Source organism: Equus asinus, chromosome 8, assembly GCF_041296235.1.
Source record: "Equus asinus isolate D_3611 breed Donkey chromosome 8, EquAss-T2T_v2, whole genome shotgun sequence".
In the NCBI taxonomy this organism is placed as follows: Eukaryota; Metazoa; Chordata; class Mammalia; order Perissodactyla; family Equidae; genus Equus; species Equus asinus.
The window spans coordinates 30,355,226-30,372,758 of NC_091797.1; the positions used below are offsets into that span (position 1 = coordinate 30,355,226).

General features: G+C 60.9%; 1 protein-coding gene across 5 annotated transcripts in view; it reads right to left on the reverse strand.

Moving 5' to 3' along the window:
- ITPR3 (inositol 1,4,5-trisphosphate receptor type 3) overlaps nt 1-17,533 on the reverse strand; it is a 66,358-nt gene that overhangs the window by 1,392 nt on the left and 47,433 nt on the right. For 4 of the 5 annotated variants that reach the window (XM_044776416.2, XM_044776415.2, XM_070515086.1 and 1 more), the window contains 29 exons: nt 17,100-17,222; nt 16,820-17,020; nt 15,585-15,836; nt 15,267-15,392; nt 14,998-15,123; nt 13,628-13,748; nt 12,884-13,074; nt 12,192-12,340; nt 11,877-11,985; nt 11,662-11,752; nt 11,376-11,545; nt 9,973-10,147; nt 9,584-9,768; nt 9,159-9,359; nt 8,898-9,008; nt 8,348-8,443; nt 8,120-8,221; nt 7,934-8,020; nt 7,175-7,285; nt 6,886-7,078; nt 6,549-6,674; nt 5,945-6,117; nt 5,107-5,271; nt 4,195-4,387; nt 3,638-3,742; nt 3,422-3,549; nt 2,361-2,526; nt 1,502-1,662; nt 124-285 (listed from right to left, as the gene is read on the reverse strand). In XM_044776416.2, the coding sequence (XP_044632351.1) occupies nt 124-285; nt 1,502-1,662; nt 2,361-2,526; nt 3,422-3,549; nt 3,638-3,742; nt 4,195-4,387; nt 5,107-5,271; nt 5,945-6,117; nt 6,549-6,674; nt 6,886-7,078; nt 7,175-7,285; nt 7,934-8,020; nt 8,120-8,221; nt 8,348-8,443; nt 8,898-9,008; nt 9,159-9,359; nt 9,584-9,768; nt 9,973-10,147; nt 11,376-11,545; nt 11,662-11,752; nt 11,877-11,985; nt 12,192-12,340; nt 12,884-13,074; nt 13,628-13,748; nt 14,998-15,123; nt 15,267-15,392; nt 15,585-15,836; nt 16,820-17,020; nt 17,100-17,222 (4,299 nt within the window). Of the gene's footprint in view, nt 1-123; nt 286-1,501; nt 1,663-2,360; nt 2,527-3,421; nt 3,550-3,637; nt 3,743-4,194; nt 4,388-5,106; nt 5,272-5,301; nt 5,448-5,944; nt 6,118-6,548; nt 6,675-6,885; nt 7,079-7,174; nt 7,286-7,933; nt 8,021-8,119; nt 8,222-8,347; nt 8,444-8,897; nt 9,009-9,158; nt 9,360-9,583; nt 9,769-9,972; nt 10,148-11,375; nt 11,546-11,661; nt 11,753-11,876; nt 11,986-12,191; nt 12,341-12,883; nt 13,075-13,627; nt 13,749-14,997; nt 15,124-15,266; nt 15,393-15,584; nt 15,837-16,819; nt 17,021-17,099; nt 17,223-17,533 lie in introns of those variants that run through there. The other variant, XM_044776418.2, reaches the window with a different exon arrangement.

Below are 17,533 nucleotides of genomic sequence, written 5' to 3' on the forward strand. Positions count from 1 at the left end.
GGAGGGCCAGCAGGAAGGGGGGGTGGCATGAAGGCCCCAGTATCCTCTCCCTCCACCCCCGTGACTGAGGGTGCCCAGTGTGGGACCCTAAGGGCAGGGCCAGGACAGGGCTAGGGTGCACACCTGCTCCTTGAGCTCGTTAAGCTGGGTGGTGAGGTGGGACACCAGCTTCATGGTGGAGTTGAGCTTGTCCTGAAGAATCCGGATCTCGTTCTGTTCCCCCTCCCCCTCGTTGCTCACTAGGGACATGGCCCTCATCCGGGGGAACCAGTCCAGGTTCTTGTTCTGAAAAAGATCAGCAGGATGAGCAAGCTTGGGCCCAGCCTCGGAAGGCCCCGTTTGGAAAAGCAGTAATGTGGGGGGAGCCTCCTGCCACACCCTTGACAGAATTACTCCCCCGGGATGCGTCATGGGAAAATCTGAATTGACTGGGGTCCTCGCCGGGCCAGAGCGAGCTGGCAGTGAACCCTCTGTGGGCGTTAAGGCGACAGCACTGTGACAGGCTGACTTCCGTTAGGCGGCCTCACTGGTATCGGCACCATCTGTTTACTCTCATAACACCCTGCAAGGGGTGGAGGGGAGGCCTCTGCGCCCAGACCCTGAATCTCCTTCCTTCCTTCCTCCCCGCCCCGCCATACACGCCCCATGCCCCAGGAAGATTCGAGTCAGACAGATGGCACACTGAGGGAGCCGGAGGCTCTGCTGAGGACGCTGGCGTCTGACACATCTGAGAGGCAAAGCCATGTTTCCTGGGACAGAGGAGTGGGGAAGGGGCCACCAAGCAGTTTTCTGTTTCCTTGTCACAAGCTGTGAATTCTCAGACCAACAGATAAATCTGTACTCAAAGATCAGTTCAAATTACAGACTTAAAAAACAAATAGAACTCCCTTTTTTTTTTCACTAAATAGTCTTTCCTTTTAGCCTGCAATTTATCATTGTGCAGTAATGTGAAGATGCGCTGTATTTGACGGAACTGATGGGCTTCCTGTCCCCCAAATGCTATAAGACCCTTTTTTATTAATCACTGCCTTCACTCCCTTCATTACTATAGAAATTGGACAGAGAATAAATTTGATTCCTCGTAAGTCTGAGAGCTTAAAGTTTTTCCGGGCTCCCTCCAAGCCTGGGACCATCCAGGCTTCGGGAAGCTGCCCTTCCTGTGCCCAGGTCAGAAAAGTCTCCCTCCGAATGGTCCACAGAGCAGCGGCCACCGGCAGGGCCTGCCCTGTTCCCACGCCTCCTCGGCATCATGTACCCACGGACCCAGGGACACCAGGGATGTCCTTTGGGGCCGATGGGTTTGCCGTAGGCTTTTTCTTGACAACAGAGCTTGTGCAGAAGAGGGTGGAGCGTGGGGTACCCTCTGCGGCACAGGCAGCTGGCAGGGCTCCGGCGTAGCTGAGGGCTGGCTCCAGCGCTCCTCCACTCCCCTGCTGGCCTGTCAACAAGTGTCCACCCGGGCCAGTGCAGGCCGACGCGGCCGCTCCTCCCAGGGCCGCACCTTGATCATCTGGGCCACGTAGCTCTCAGGCCCCGTGTAGTCCGTCTTGTTCTTCACGCGGACCAGCACGATGAAGTACAGGTAGTTCCACATGTTGTGCTCGAACTTGATGTGCTCCTCGAAGGACACGGTCTTGTTATCAAACTTATCCCTCTCCAGACCTGAGGATGCAGAGGGCAAGGAGGAAGCCGTCAGCAGCCAAGAGCCACTGTGGGGTCCCCCAAGGGGGCAGACACCGCCTCTCGATGCAGCGGGGACACATGTCATCTGTTCTCAGGCTGAAAGGTCTGATGAACGTGCGTGACAGCCACTCTGAGCTATTTAGGTCACTTCTATTTAAAGCACCAGCCACTTAGCCGTGGAGATGCCGCCCTGTCACACTGCGGCCCGCCGCAATGGCCGCTAAGGGCCATGGGAGCAAATGCCAGAATTCCCAGAACCCGGGGGAGCAGGGAGAGCTGGAGAAGGGATCTCCCTCCAGGTGACACCGGCTCCTTAGCCTGCAGTGGCTGGAGAGAGGATAGCCCTTCACACCAGGGGTGGGAAAAGCCCTGGGCTGGAACTAGAGGCTTGAGCCACCAACTGGGCTTCAGTGTCCTCATCTGTAAACCGATAGGGTTTAAAGGAACGGGCTCTGACGCCTTTCCCGCTCCCTCCTGCTACTCCAGGTTCAGGCAGGGTCCTGTTCTCCCAGTTCTGGGTGAGCAAACAGCCATCAACCAACCCAGGGCAGTGTTCCCCAGTGGCCACAGGAACCTGGGCAGGGCCAAACTGAGGCTGCCACAGCCCAGACGATGTCCCAGTCCACAGGCGGCCCCAGCCCTGCGGCAGCCTCCGCAGGACAGGGACCAGGCCTCACCACAGATAAAGCACGTGGTCTTGAGAATCTCCTCCTTCTTCTGCTTCTCGCTACGCAGGTCGGCAAAGGTGTCGATGATCACCCCAAAGATGAGGTTCAGCACGATGATGATGACAATGAAGAAGAACAGGAGGTCGTAGACCACACGGGCCGGGAAGAGAGACTCCTACAGGTGTGGGACAGGGAGGCTGGGCCCAGGAGTCCCCTAGTTCACCAGCAGGGAGGACTTGGGCAGGGGGCGTTGGGACTGTGATGGAGGGGGCCCAGCCCCCAGCAGAAGGAAACGAGGGCCTCTGGCTCTCAGGCCCCTGAGGATGGCAGGGCAGACCCAACCTCACTCTATGCAGCGAGAACTGCAACCACAAGCCCCGGGTGTGGATTAGCAAAGAGCGGACTCAGAAAGGAGACCAGCAGGGATGAAGCTTTGTAGAAGGAGACGTGTGGGGAGCTAAGGCCGTGGGTCTAGGCTGTGTCTGCCCCTAGCTTTTGGTTAGGGCAAGAGCCAGCTGTGAACTTCCCTGCCCCGCCCTCAGGACGCCTGGCCTCACATGTTCTAGAAACCCTCTGTCTGGCCAGGGAGGCGGCTCACCCCCATGGGACTAGGGACAGACCAACATTCTGGGAATGCTGGGCTGCCTGAGCCAAATCCTGAGGCCTCCTTATGAGTCCAACTCAGCTTCCCCACTCTGCCCTCCCCCACTGTGGGCTGAGCTCTGCCGAACAGATGAAGCCAGTGTGGCCCTGGGATGGCCTGCTGTCTGACTCATGCCTTCCCCAGTCGGGGCAAAGCTTGGTTGCCAGGGTCTTTCCTTAGAGCATCTACAGTGAGCTGGTGGGGACAGCCGGGCTGGGGACAGCTCAGCAACAATGTGACTGCACACTGACTCAGTAGGAAAGCCGGAAAAGGGGGATACAAGTGGGGAGGCAGGGTTGGAACACCGAAGATGGAGGGAGGCCAAGCGACTCTGCCTGGTCATGATCTGAGGACAGGACCCTCACCGTCGCTGACCCGGCCAGGGCTTGGGCCACGCAGATTTGGGGGTGGGGCAGGGGGTACTCACATCTTTGGAAGGCTTGCGGAGAATGTCGCCCACACCACCACCATTGCGCAGCCCGTGGTTCATGACAGTGACGATGCACATCAGCAGAGTGTCACAGGCCCGCTCCGTGCTGTCCAGCTCCTCGTCCTCTGCAAGCAGAGCATTTGCTCATACCCAGGCCAGGCCACTTGTCTCCGCCCCCACCCCACCTGGACTCCCGAGACACATAGCCCTCACCTTCCAGGACCTCAGGCACCGAGACCCCCGAGGCGCATTCCATCTTGTCCCCGCTGCACGTGCCCACAAATGTGGCAGCTCCATGTGGCATCCCCAGGGGGTTGGCTGGAGGCAACAATGACAAAGTCACCAGGAGCTCTAAATGTCTGGCCTTATCATCCCCATGGTTGTGTCTCCTAACATCCCCTCACTCCTTCTGGCTACAAAGGAAGGGTCTTCACGCCCCTACCCACGCTGGGCTGTGCCCTAGGGCAGGGAAGGGGGTCTGCGTCCTCAACCCCAGCACACAGGTAGCCCCCGCAAATACTGAGTTAAACACGAATGACAGGGTCTGCAAGCAAGTGGCTCCTCAGGGAGCCAGAGACCCAAGGCTCTCCCACTCCCTCAGTCTGTCCCAGGAAGGAGGGGGCAGACTGGTGTGAGCTAGACCTCCCCAGAACCCAAGAGGAGAAACTGAGGCAGGGAGCCAGGGATAAGCACTCCCAGGTCCTGGTCCTGACGCCAGTCACGTGCACAGGCCCTCGCATCCCCACACCCGCCAGGAGAGGAGCCCGGACCTCTGGAGTGGTTGCTGGGCAGCCGGTCGACCTCAAGGATGAAGTCATCCTTGAGGAAGAGGAAGCCGACGATGGAGAAGAGGTAGACCAGGATGAGGGCCAGCAGGGCAGTCAGCAGGATGGAGCGGCCATTGCGGGTCACACTCTTGATGACGTTGAACAGAGTCTCCTCACGGTAGATGAGGTCGAAGAGCTGCAGGGCAGGGACGGGGCCTTGAGGGGCTGGGGACACTGCTGGACCAAAGGGCCGTGGTCCCAGTGGTTTCCCACAGCCTCCTCCAGCAGGGTCTGTGATTAGGCAGGTGTAACCAGGCCGGTAGGCCTGTCAGGCGAGGCGGCTTCTCGGAGGAACCTGGGTTCTAAGGCCAAGGAAAGGGAGGGGCCTAGGGGATGGCGTGAGGGGTCGGATGGGCAGGCAAGCACCACACACGAGCGAGAAGGATGGCCAACTCTTACAGTGCGCTTGCTTCATGCCAGGACACACTCTATGTGATGTCTGTGCATTAGCTCATTTCATCCTCACAGTTATTCTAGAAGGTAAGTGCTGTTAATTATCTCCGTTTTACAGTGGAGAAACTGAGGCACAGGACAGTTAAGAAACAAGCCCAAAGTTACACAGCTAATAGGGGCCACACTGGGATGCAAACCCAGGTGGTCTGGCTCCAGAGTCCAGGCTTGAACCACCACTGTACGAGGGAGATGGGTCAGACAGGGGCCAGAAGTGGCCATCAGGGACTTGAAGGCCAGGCTGGGGTCAGGCGGAGGACAACTCTGGAAATCCACTCCTCCCGGCCCAGCAGCAAGAGGCAAGAGGACTGGACAGAGAGACCAGTGCTAGGGAACTGCTAGCAACTCGCAGGAAGCCCCAGCTGCCCTGCACCTCCGCCCTGCCCCAGCCACAGCGGGCCTCACCAGGATGCTGTAGAAGAGCTCGTGCACAAAGAGGCCCAGGACACTGGTCAGGATGTAGCCCACGTGGTAGAGGAACTCCATGTCCATGACCATGGCCTTGTAGCCCCGGATGAAGGTGCCACGGTTGCCCACGAAGCTCACCACAAACACTATCTTGTTGGTCAGCTGGGGGCAAAGTACAGAGCCTGGGGGTCAGTAACCCACCGCCCACCATGAATCTCCACTCCCTGTCGCCACGCCCACCCAGTGCCCAGCCCAGAGGCCCAGCCTTCAGTGGAATGTCAGCCCGGCAGGCACAGCATTAATGAAAGTGCTTCCAGAATTGCATCAGGTCCCCGGGCCTAGAACAGAGGAGAAGCCCCATGGGTCCCTCTGCTTCAGGAAGACAGTGAGACACAGAGGAGGATGGTCAGAGAAGAGCGCCCTTGGCCTTTATGGGGATGGGGTGACTTATGAAAAGGTGCCCCCTTGCTCAAGGCACTTTTTCCATCTGTCAGGAAATCATCACAATAGACAAATCTTTGATGTCTACAATGCGAACAGTGCCTTTGATCAGTGCACAACTACACCGTGTGCACAGCAGCCCTGAAGCTGGTGCTCCAAGGTGACTCCCAGCTAGCTGGCTGGCTCTGAGTGCCTGCTGACCCCAGTTGTCCAGGGAGATGGAGGCGGCACAGAGTGGTTCCAACTGCAGGTCTAGAATGAGCTGAGGATCCCAACCCAGGTTGAGGGGGATGGAGCAGAGCAGTGGCTGCTGCGAGGCAGCAGGCCAGCTTCAAGTCCAACTGTGTGATGAGCATGGGGGTGGTTTGGGGTGGGGGCTCCCTCTGGCACTCACGTTGAGGGCGCCCAGGATGTTGAGCGTGGGCCCAATGCCCAGGTAATAGATGGAGCGCAGGATGAGCGCCACGATGAGGGGGCGGATGCTGTAGCGCTTGGTGAACAGGGCCGCGATGGAGAAGCAGATGAGGATCCAGAACAGCAGCGAGATGAGCGGGGAGCCGAGCACACCTGGGGCAGGGGAGCAGGGAGGAGTGTGGCTTGCTCAAGCTCACCACAGCCCCAACAGACCCGAAGAAGCCACCCCTTCCTGGAAGCCTTCCCTATTAAGTTCCTGGTCACCTGGTGTTAGGGCCCCCCAACCACACCTGCATCTCTAGGCCTGTGGCAGGAGCCCCTATCCAGTTGCTGCTATTACATCCAGCCTCTGGCTCGTGCACACACACACAGTCTCCCGAGGTCAAGGACCCCGTCTGTCCCGCTGGACCACACCTGTCTCCCCATGATGGGGTGCAGAGCCCAGAGAGCAGCACAGGGATGCTTCTCCCCACTCTGCATCTGTCTGGTCCCTGAGAGCCTGACTGGCCCCAAGGCTCTGCCCAAGCCTGAGGAGGGGGCATGGGGGGCCCCAAGGCGCCTGCCCACCAGCCCTGTGTCCTGACCTGTGGACGCGCCCTCCACGTATGGGTAGAAGAAGGCGATGATGATGTTGATAAAAACCGCCAGGTTGAAGGAGATGCTGCCCCACAGGGTCATGCGGCGGGAGAACCAGTAGATCAGCGGCATGCCTAGGGGGGAGGGTGGTGGGGGCCAGTGTCAGGGAGCCCCCGATTAACACCTCTGCCCCCCCGTCCGCACAAGCTCCAGGCCCCCCTTCAGGAGGAAAACTACTTGAGGCGGAGGTGGGGGTGGGGCACCCACCAGCAGGCGAGGAGGCATCAGGGGGCAGCTGTGAGCAGCTCCAAGCCCCAGCCCACCCTCCCGCCCCACGGTCCTCACTGCGGAGCTTGCGCTGCCACTCCATCTCGTTGTGCAGGAAGGACGACTGGTCAAAGAAGTCGCTCACTTTGCTGCCCTGCTCGTCCTGCTCGGTGGTGGTGAAGAGCCGGTGCTTGGTCTCCTCTGTCAGGAACTGGCAGATGCCAGGCACCGGGAACACGATCTGCTCCATGCTGCGGTCCTGCCGCACGATCTGGGGGCACACAGGCACATGGTCACACCTGGGCCGTGGCCACCAAGGGCCAAGCTCACAGCCCTGGTTCACTGGCCCCTGACCCTCAGGCCCCACCTCAATCTGGGACGTGTGGTTCTCGTAGTAGGCTAGCGGGTCCTCCTCCTCCTCCTGTGCGGGCGCTGAGGACTTGAGCATCTGCGACAGCTGCTTGTTGTTGAGGCTGAGCTGGGGGTGGGGAGGGCGCTGAGGTCAGCCCAGCAGGCCCCCACCGCTAGGCCTGCACCCAAGCCCCACCTGCCAGGCATGAGCCCAGCTCTGAACTATGCCCCAGCCAGTGACTCCCCAACCAGACCAGACCCTGCCCAGCCCAGCCCAGCCAGGACCCAGCCCCAAAGTGGGAGGGGGGTAGCTGGAGAGCCATGTCCGGACAATCCTATAGGACAGTCAGTGCCCTCCGCAGTCCTGTTCAGATGCACCCTACGTCCTCCTTCAGGCTTCCAGACCCACCCCAGCCTTGCTGCCCCTTCTAAGCCCTGGTTTCACCCCTAGCCACCAGTCGGGCTCCGCCCGATAGTCCTGAGCCCCGCCCCGAGCCCCGCCTCCCAATTCTAGCCCTGCTCTCCGATCCTAGCTCTCAGGTTCAGGCGGGCCCTCGGGCCGAAGCTCCGCCCTGAGTCCCCGGCCCCGCCCCTTGCCTCATGCTGGATTCCAAGCAGCTCTCAGGCCTCAGCTCTGCCCTCATCCCCGCCCTCGGGCCATAGCCCCGCCCTCAATTCCCAGCCTGCCCCCCAGATACTAGCCCATCCCATCTCCAGCCCAGCCACGCCCCTGTCTAAGTCCCGCCCCACTCCCAGCCTGGTCCCAGGGCCCCACCATGGAAGAGATGCCCTCAGCCTCCTCCTCTTGGATGCGCTTCACGGGCTTCAGCAGGTGCTGCAGCTGTTTGTTGTGCCTGGAGAGCTGAGCGAGAAGAGGGCAGCGCAGGGTCACGGGGCGTGGTCGCCGGGGTGGGGGGGGGGCATGGCCGTCGGGGGTGGGGCCGTGGGGTGGGGCTGGTACCTGCAGCGCCAGGATGTAGATGTTGTGGCCCACCTCGCGTGGGCTCACCTCCGAGTTCTCCCGCTCCTCCTCCTGCAGGTAGGCCTTCTTGATGACGTCCACCTGGCGGGGCAGTGCCTGCTCGAATGCCTCTTCCCGGGGCGTGGGGCGGGCTGGATCCTAACCCCCATCCCCACACACCCCACCCTGCCACACCCTCCCACCCGCCCGCCAGCCCAGCCGCCTCACCAGCTCCTGGGGCCGCAGGCTGATGAGGATGCGCTCAGCGTTTTCACTGTCGTGCCGGCTCTCCATCAGAGCCAGGAGCAGCTTGGAGGCATTGTCCTGGGGGAGTGGGAGACAGGCCAGTCTGAGGGCCCCCATCACGCAGCCACAACCCCTGCCACTGACTACTCTGTAATAGTCTCTCCCCGCCCACAAGATGTCCATGGCCTTCCCCACTCCTGCATATCCAGCCCCCCCGACAGGACACCTTCACCCCACCCTGCAGCAGCACGCTCCACTCCCAGACAGCAGACATGTACACGGGGGCCCTTGGATAAACCCAGACCCCGTGTGCTTCCAGACTGAGTGTGTTTGCTCACACATTCACTCATGTGTGCACTCGTGTACTTATAAGATGCACATATTACACACATGCAACCCACACATCACCACATACTTGCACATGTGGTGCCCACATCACACACACCAGTACGCACACTCAACATGTCGCATGCATATGTGACACGCTCACAGGCACACCCATGCACGCTCACGCGGGCGGCCATGGCCCCACCTTGAGTTGCAGCACCAGGTCCATACGGTACTTGCACAGGGGCCCGATGTCGTTGAGGATCAGCGCCGTGATGATGTCTATGCCGTTGGACTCGTGCGTCACGATGCAGGTCTGGCAGGAGGCAGTAGGGGACACGGGGCCCAGGCCCCTCAGAACCGTGGCAGCCGCAGCAGCCTCAGTCTCTCCCCAGCCCAGCCTGCCCCGTCCACCCACACATCCACGCTGCCCCCTCGGTGGCTGCTCCACCACCCCGACGCTCACCTGGTTCTCGTGGCAGGGGCCCTGGCAGTACTCGGTGAGGGTCTCCAGGGTCTGGGTGACGAGCCCCACGTTGTCCTCGTTGATGTAGAGCCCTAGCAGCCCCAGGCCGCCCGTGGTGCTGCCGCACATGATGTCCAGGAACTGCAGCGTCTCGCACACCAGATTGTAGTTGGTTTTGTTGTTCTGACAGCGCAGGAAGTTCTGCAGAGCACAGAAGGGGTGGGCGTGGCGCACCTCCAGCGGGGAGAGGCCGGCCTGGGACCACGATCCTGCACATGCAGGGGTGGGGGAGTTGCCAGCCACATGGCAGTGGTGTCCAGGCCAGATGACAGGCAGACAGCAGGGGTGCGTGGCCAGATGGCAGGGGTGGGGTCCCCATGCTAGCTGGACAGCCAGGGAAGGGCAGGCATGCTGGGTGGCCTCACCTGCAGGTCCCGGTTGTGGTTCTCACACAGCAGCTGCAGAAAGCGCAGGATGGGCTGCATGATGAGCACGGACGTGCCCATCTCGTTGCTCTGCACGCGCTCACCCACCTCGTGCCCCCGGCGCAGGCTGGGGCCCAGCGAATAGCGGGATGGGGAGCCAGGCATCGAGAAGGAGGCCACACGGCCTGCGGGGGGAGGCCTCGTGAGGCTGGGGCTGCTAGCAGCGGCCAGACTCTCGCCCTCACCCTATGTTCCCACATGAGCCCCCTGACTGCACGTTGTGCCCTGCACCCCAAGCCCTTATCCCTGCCCGACTCCCCCATCCTGTACCCTCTGACCCTGCCCAGCACCCCCATCCTGTCCTTTGGGCCCCCGGCCCCACCCCTGACCTTTGATGGTGGGGTCTGCTGGCTCCCGGTCCTCCCGTGGCTGGCTGCCCAGGTCGCTCATGTTGACAGCCACTGTGGACTTGGTCTCCTGCTGGGCCCGCTTCATGCGGTCATGTAGCACCTTGAAGAAGCGCTCTGACTTCTTGTCACTTGTCATCAGGTTGTAAAAGGATTTCTGGGGTGGACAGTGAGATGGGGCGCAGCCTCAGCACAGGGCCTGGCTCAAAGCAGCCCTTGGTAAGGCCCTGGAGGAACTCTGTCCTGTGCTGCAGGGACAAGGATGGGGCCCAGATGGGCCACCAGACGTGCCCAAACCAGACTGAGGCTGGGGGAGACAGAGACACCCCTGTGCCCTGTGGCTAGGCTGGGTGGGGACATTCAGGACTGTCAGAATGGAGGGGCCAGGCCTGTGACTGCGATGCTGGAGGCCTGCACCAGTGTCCTGACCGCCTCCTGCGTCTGCCCGTGGCCCCACGTCTGCTCCCCACACAGCGGCACAGGCATCCCTTTGGAGTCTAGGGCACATCCCTCCTCTGCTCAAAGCCCTGCAGTGGCCCCATGTGGCCCAGAGGAAAAGCCGGGCCTCACAGTGCCCACGAGGCCACATGATGGCCCGTCATCTCTCTGACCCCAGGTCCTGCCACTCACGCCTCCTCCACCCCCTCCAGCCAATCAGCCACTTCCCCTGCACGGCCTCTGCCTAGCTGCCTGCTTCTCCCCGTGCGCCCGCCCTACCTGTCCGCATGCTCACTGCTGGGTCCTCGTTCAAAGTTCCTCCGAGGGACCTTCCTCCATCACCTCATCTCACAGAGCCTGGCCCCAGCACTCCCTAAGCCCCTCGCCTGAATGATCAATGTCCAGCATGCTCTCCACATTACAGGGGGATTACCATTACTGACTGTTGTCCCCACTGAAACCTAAGTACCAATTTTGTCTCTTGTTCACCACTGAATCCTTCGTGCCTAGAACACTGCCAGGCACACAGAAGACACTCAATGCACACTTGTGAATGAATGTATGAATGAACAGGGATAAAGCAATCAGAAGCGGTTTTCTGGAAGAGGTAGACCAAAGGTTGAGGGGGATGTGAAATAGGAGGAAGGAGGCCTGAGCAGAGACCAAGAGGCGAGAATGATGAATGACACGGCGGACAGAATGGTGAGGAGACAGGCTGAGGCCTGGGTGGAGCAGGGGGCTGTGCGTGGATAGAGAAGGGGCCACGTGACGTGGAGCAGATAGGAAGATGGAGCCGCCCATGGGCAGCCAGACTCACCCTGGCCGCAAGCACCCACCCCTACAGCATAGCCCCCTCGATCTCAGTGACTTGTCACACTGTCCCCCCTCCTGAGTAGAAGGGACCGCCCAAAGGAGGTAAGCCCCCAGCACCCCCACCCACTCCACACCTGGATCTCCGTGTTGCCGCCGTCCAGCAGGCGGATGGCCAGGCCGATGCTCTCCTGGAAGATCTTCTCGTTCTTGGTGCTGGTGATGAGGTCGCACACCAGCTTGGTGGCCCCCTCTTTGTCCAGCCGGCACTGGGTCGCCGCGATTGCTGACCAGTCTTGGTCCAGGCCTGGAGTGGGAGAACGTGTTTGAGGGGGAGCTGGTAGGGCTGGGGAGCAGAAGGGAAGACCCGGGCCTGGGCTAAGGGGCCACCCGGAGGGACGGCAGCAGGGAAGTGACACTGACCGGTGCCCATGGGGTCCGGAAGGTCCCCCCGCGAGCTGGACTTGCGGTTCTGGAGGTAGTTTTGTAACAGCATCTTGCGCAGCTGGTTGCCCTGGGGGAGGGAGCGAGCCCACAGTGGCGCATGTCACCATTTAACCAGAGGCCCGACAGTCCTGGTCCTCAGACCCCAGACCCCCTGGCCGGCCCGCCTGGCGTCCAGCCCACTGGGCACTCACCCGGTCCCCATACTTGGTCTTCTTGAGCAGCATTTGCTGCAGGGTCCGCAGCACCTTGACGCACAGCTTCTCCTCCGACTCCATGAGGTCCTTGGTGTGCTGGATCAGCCTGGCCGGTGGGGAGGGGGCACACGCTCAGGCAGCCCCCGCTGCCTCCCTCCAGCCACTTCCCCCATGCTGTCCCGGGCAGGAACAGCCCCTGGCCCTCTGACTCTGTGGGCCATTTAATCCCTGCGGGGCCCTTCCCTGTCCCTTCCCTGTCCCAGGCCACTGCGCCCCTGCAGCCCCTCTGCCCCGGCCAAGCACCCCACTCACTTGGACAGGAAGCCCCCGCTCTCGCAGCGCTGGTAGGCCTCACTGCCCTCCAGGAAGAGCAGCTCCGGCCAGTGCAGGACGTCCACCAGCACGGACAGCTCAGCCTGCACCAGGGGCTTCAGCCGCTCCTCCAGGGCTGTGATGATGTCCTGGGGTGGGCAGGGCAGGGTCACCGCCGGGCCAGATACAGGCCACCCAGGCTCAAGAGATGACCAAGGCTTGACTACCATTCCTCTGACCCCAACACCAAACGGCCCCATGGATTGCCCTGCAGCCTGGGCCCGCAGAATGGCCCTGAACAAAGCATGGCGTCCGTCTGCTCGGAGCCTCTGGCTGGGAGCCGCGAGCCCTGGCTTTTCTCCCAGACCCTCCTCTAGCTCTGTGTGACCCTAGGCAAACCCCTTGCCCTCTCTGGGCCTCTAGAGGCCAATGAGACAGTGCGCAGAAGTGTGTTGCATAAACGGGAAGCTGCTGTCAGGAGTGAGGGGTGTCCTGACTCCCTACATGAGCGCCAACCCTGGAATGATGCCCCTCAGTTCCCTGCCCAGCACCTTCCCTGAGCAGCCCCTAAGCGGGGGACGAGCTGACCAGCCCCTTCCCGGGGAGTGTGGGCAGCACAGGAAGGGACATGCCTGAGAACATGCCCCCCCAAAGCGGCTCCCGTGGTGGACACCAGGCAGCCCCACACCCACCTGCAGCTTCTCGATGATGTTCTTGTAGTCCCACTGGTTGGCGGTGGGGGTGACACGGGGGAAGGCCCGCGTGGTCGACTTGTAGCTGGAAGCGTTGCGCTGGGCGGCAGCTGCGCAGCTGGCACCACTGCTGAGTAGCGAGCTGATGTGGGCATCCAGGTCCATGGGCAGCGAGATGGCCCGGCCTTTGGCTGCGGGGAGAGGGCATGGGGTGATGGAGGGCTGGTGGGGGTTGGGGCTCAGCCAGCCAGAGGGGCCGGGCTCAGGGCGACTGCACCAGGGGACGGGGTGAACCCGACTGAGGGTCTGGGGTGCAGGGACCCCCGCCCTGGCCCACCCTTGAGGGACTGAGGTGCCCTCTTCCACTTTTTGGGTAAAAAGACTGAATTTCTGTCTCTTTGATTCCCCCCTGGCTTAACCCTGACCCCTCTCCTCCTCTCTCCCAACTTCCCTGTCCCCTTCCCAAGGCCCCCAAAAATCTACAGGCCTCCCTCCTGCCTGAGACCATTTGCAGGCACTTTGGTTGGGGAATGTCACCAGCATTGTCCTCTGGGGAACTGACTCGGAGGAGCAAACAGCTTCTCTCAATTGCCAAGATATGAGTTAGACAACAAGAAGGACTTACTGAGAACCACCTGGGAGCAGATGATGGGCGAGCTTAGGGATAACATGTGTATTGTGAGGGCAGACGTCTTGCGGCGAGGGGTGGGGGGCTGGAGCTAGCCAGGGCCCTGGCACACTCACCCACCATGGCGAGGGTCCGGATGCAGGCCTCCACGGAGCCCTTGTGCTGCTGCTGCAGCCACGGGCACTCGAGCAGCCGCGTGGTGGACTGCAGCAGCTGCACCACGATCGTCTGGTGCGTCTGCAAGAGGCCACACGCCTACTGCTGCAGCCTGGCCCACCTTCCACACTGGGCAGGCCCAGGCCCAGGGACCAGGGCCCACTGAAAATGGCGACAGGTGGAGGGACAGGGCCTCCCGTAGCTACCAGGTGCCTTTGTCCCAGTTGGAAAAAGCCACCCCCTTTCCCTTCAGCAGTGCACAACCTGCCTAACTGTACATGGCAGCCCTGGGAGAACTCCCCAAGATCCAGGCCTGGGGCTTACAGCCCTATTGCTGACCCTTTTCTTCCCCTAAAACATTTTCTAAATAAATTGGTGTTGTGAAAATGTAATATAGTTATATGATCCAAAAACCAAAAGGTCATCAAAAGGCATACTTTGAGAATTCTCATCCCCACCCTTGGCCCCATCACCCCTGTTCTCCCACACTCTGCCCGGGGGCTGCTGATGTGGGAAAGCTGACATAAATTACCAGAGTTCCATAGGCCCAAAGGAGTCCCAGGGCCAAACGCCCTCCCTTGCTGGGAGAGTGGGACCCAACATTTTGTACCACTCTCAGAAGCCCCATCCCCACTCTGCTCCCAATCCCTCTACCTACAGGTAGCCCCTTTTGTGGGTTTCTTGCGGATCCTTCCAGTGTTTCTTTATGATTTAGGGGGTAGAGCAGCTCCTTCCTCAAGGGACCTGGCGCTCTTTCCTGCAGAGGGCTCGGGGGCCGTGAACTGGCTCGAGTCTGGGCATGTGGGACTGACTGAGGGGCTATGACTCTCCCAGTGACTCAAGCTGAAGTCCTGTTCACCAGCCTCGAGCTCTTCTGCTCAGACAGGTAAGTAAGGCGTTACAAGGCTGTCTCCCCATTTCAGCTCTAGGGGCACATGGTCAACCGGCCAACGCCAGAGACCTCAGAGCGTCAGCCCCTCCTGAGAACCGCCTCGGCTCTGCTGTCCGCTGCGGTAAGCACGTGCACCTTGTCCGGCTGAGTGAGTGCTGCGAGGCAGCCCCTGCCCCTCAGGGTCCACCAGACCGAGTGAATTCAGGAATTCCTGTTCTACGGTACAGTTCTCACTATAATTCCTGACCCACAAAAACTGAGAGGTAATAAATGTTTGCTGTTATAAACTGCTAAATTGGGGGGTAATTTGTTACGCAGCATAGATAACTCATACGCTTGTATATCCTCTGCTGTATCTTTACCCACTACAAGCAGATATGCGTATACATTCTGATATCCCCCATTCCCTACCCCAAGGCTGCCGGGGCAGGCGCTCACCTGCAGGGAGGTGCTGTTCTCAGAGAACGGGGAGCTGAAGAAGGCGTTGATGGTGTCCAGCACCACGGTCAGCACATACTTCTCCAGGGTGGGGTCCGCCAGGCGCTTCTCACGCTTACTGCAGACCTGGGGCGGGAGAGAGAGCTGCCTGGGGGTGGCCAACACGTGGGGCACCCCTACTCCCAAGCCCTGGAAGGCTGCCTGGGCCCCCGAGCACGACCCTGCCCCGCCACGGGCCGGCCGCGGGCCACGCCCCCACGGGGACAGACCCGAGCCATGTCCAGGGTGAAGTTCTCGAAGAGCGTCCAGATGTGGCTGCTGGTGTAGATCTCCTTCATCTCCACCTCCGTGTCCACGTAACAGTGGTTCACAAAGTTCACGTAGGCCACCTTCACCTGGGCAGCAGCCGGGAGGTCAGGGCGCTGGCAGGGCCGCCCGCCCGGGCTCTCCCCCTCTGCACCTCACCTGACCCTCCCAACCTGCCCCGGCTCCTCTGCCCATGTCCCCACTGCCCTCCCCACGCCTCCCGATGCCTGTCCATCCCACCACCAGTCCCCAGTGTCTGTGCACCGACACCCAGCCCACACCTCGGTGATGCAGTCCTCGTGTGTCACCACGGACACCACGTCCTCCAGGGGCAGCAGGGACGTGCATTTGATCTCCGTGTAGACGTTCTTGCCCTCGGCGCAGGCAGCCAGCAGGTCCACCAGGGAGATGTGGTACATGAGGGGGCTGTGGTCCTCCACGCCCTCCCGCGCAGCCTTCATCATGTCCAGCAGGTGGGCCAGCGAGGCCTTGTCATTGTAGAACACGACCACGTCGTCACCGGCATTGGTCAGCTGCGGGGCAGGAGGGGGGCACATGTCAGAGCCCCTCAGCCCAGCAGGCCCTGGGCCCACCCCTCTCCTGCGCTTACCAGGGAAGATCGCCCGACGCTCAGGAAAACCCACCCTGCCTGAGTTTTGGGGTTCCCTGGACCTCCGGACCCTAGGCTGATGTCTCAGGCCCTCTGCCATCAGAGACCTTGAACCCAGAAAGTACCCCCTCCTCCTCAAAGGAAAGAAGTCCCTCTTGGGCTTGTCTCAGAGGCGCCTCCTCCAGGAAGCCCTTTCTAATCCCACGCCCACCCGGCTCACCCGTCCCTCCCCTGTGCTCCCGCATGTAATTTAAACCCTCCCAAAGCACACACTGCCTCTCTCTCGTGTCAGTGATTATGTTATTCACAGTAATATAATAACAGCAATTAGGAATTCACATGGCTCAGCACTTCCCGCTCACAGGGGCTCACTTACAGGGCCCTAACCTCTCTTTGGGGTTCGCTCCTTTCTCCCCTGACCCCCACCCTGTAGGATGCTCGAGGGCAGAGACCATGTCTGTTCCAGATTTAGACTCAGCCCTTCATCCTTCATGCCTTCACTTAACAGGTGTTTACTGAGTACCTACTATGTGCCAGACACTGGGGTCCTAGCAGTGGGCCCCGACCCTGCCCCCCGAGCTTACACACGACTGAGCTCCCCAGGCATACACGGTCCCTGGCCCACAGTAGGTGCTTCATGATTTTTAAATAAATGGTAAATGCAGGAATGAGTGTCTGAGTTCTTTCAGGCCTGTTATCCAGGTTCTACTAGATGCCTAAGTTCTACTGGGCCCTGCTTGAGTGCTGTTAGTCCCGCAGCCTGAGTTCTACTAGACCCGCCTCTGTGACCTCAGACCTCCCTCTGAGCCCCGTCCACAGTCCAGCACCTCAGTGTTCCTTTGTGACCCACTGTCTGACTGCTCTAACCCGCCGCCCGAGTTCCCGTGCCCCCGGGCCCCCCCTCACCTCAGTCATGATCATGTCCTGGCACTTCTTGACGTACTTGCCCTCGGCCTTGATGACGGTGTGCAGGAAGTCCAGGTACTGCACGTGGCGCCCGTGGGTGGCCAGCAGGTGCACGAAGTGCTGCAGCACGGGCTCGCTGATCTCGGAGCACAGCTGGTAGTTGTTCAGGAAGATGTGCTGCATGGTCTCTGCCTCCAAGAGCTGCGGGGGGGGCATCCGTCAGAGAGGGCGTCCAGGCCCCGCCCCGCCCCGCCCCGGCACCCCAGCCCCGTGCCCTCACCCCCGGCGTGAGGAAGAGGTGCAGGTGCTTGTGCAGCAGGGCCTGGTTGCCCGGGTTCCCGGCGCAGAACTTCTGCAGGAACTGGTGCGTGTAGCGCAGGATCTCCATCATCTTGGCATCGCCCTGGGCACAGAGAGCGGACAGGGTGCTGGGCCCCACCACAGCAGGGAGGTGAGGCCAGGTCTAGGGCCTGAGTCTAGACAGGGGTCGGGGTGGGTCAGGGCCTGGGACTGGGACCAGAAGGAGGCCAGGTTCAAAGTGAAAGCCGGGCCTCTAGGTCAGGATATGGAAACGTGTGAGGGCTGAGGGTCAGAGGTTGAGATGAGGCTGGAGTCGGGGAGCAAGGCTAGGGTGAGGGTCGGGTGAACGTTGGGGTGATGTCAGGGTCAGCAGTCAGGGTGAGGCTTGGGACATAAGAAGATCAAGGTCAGTCA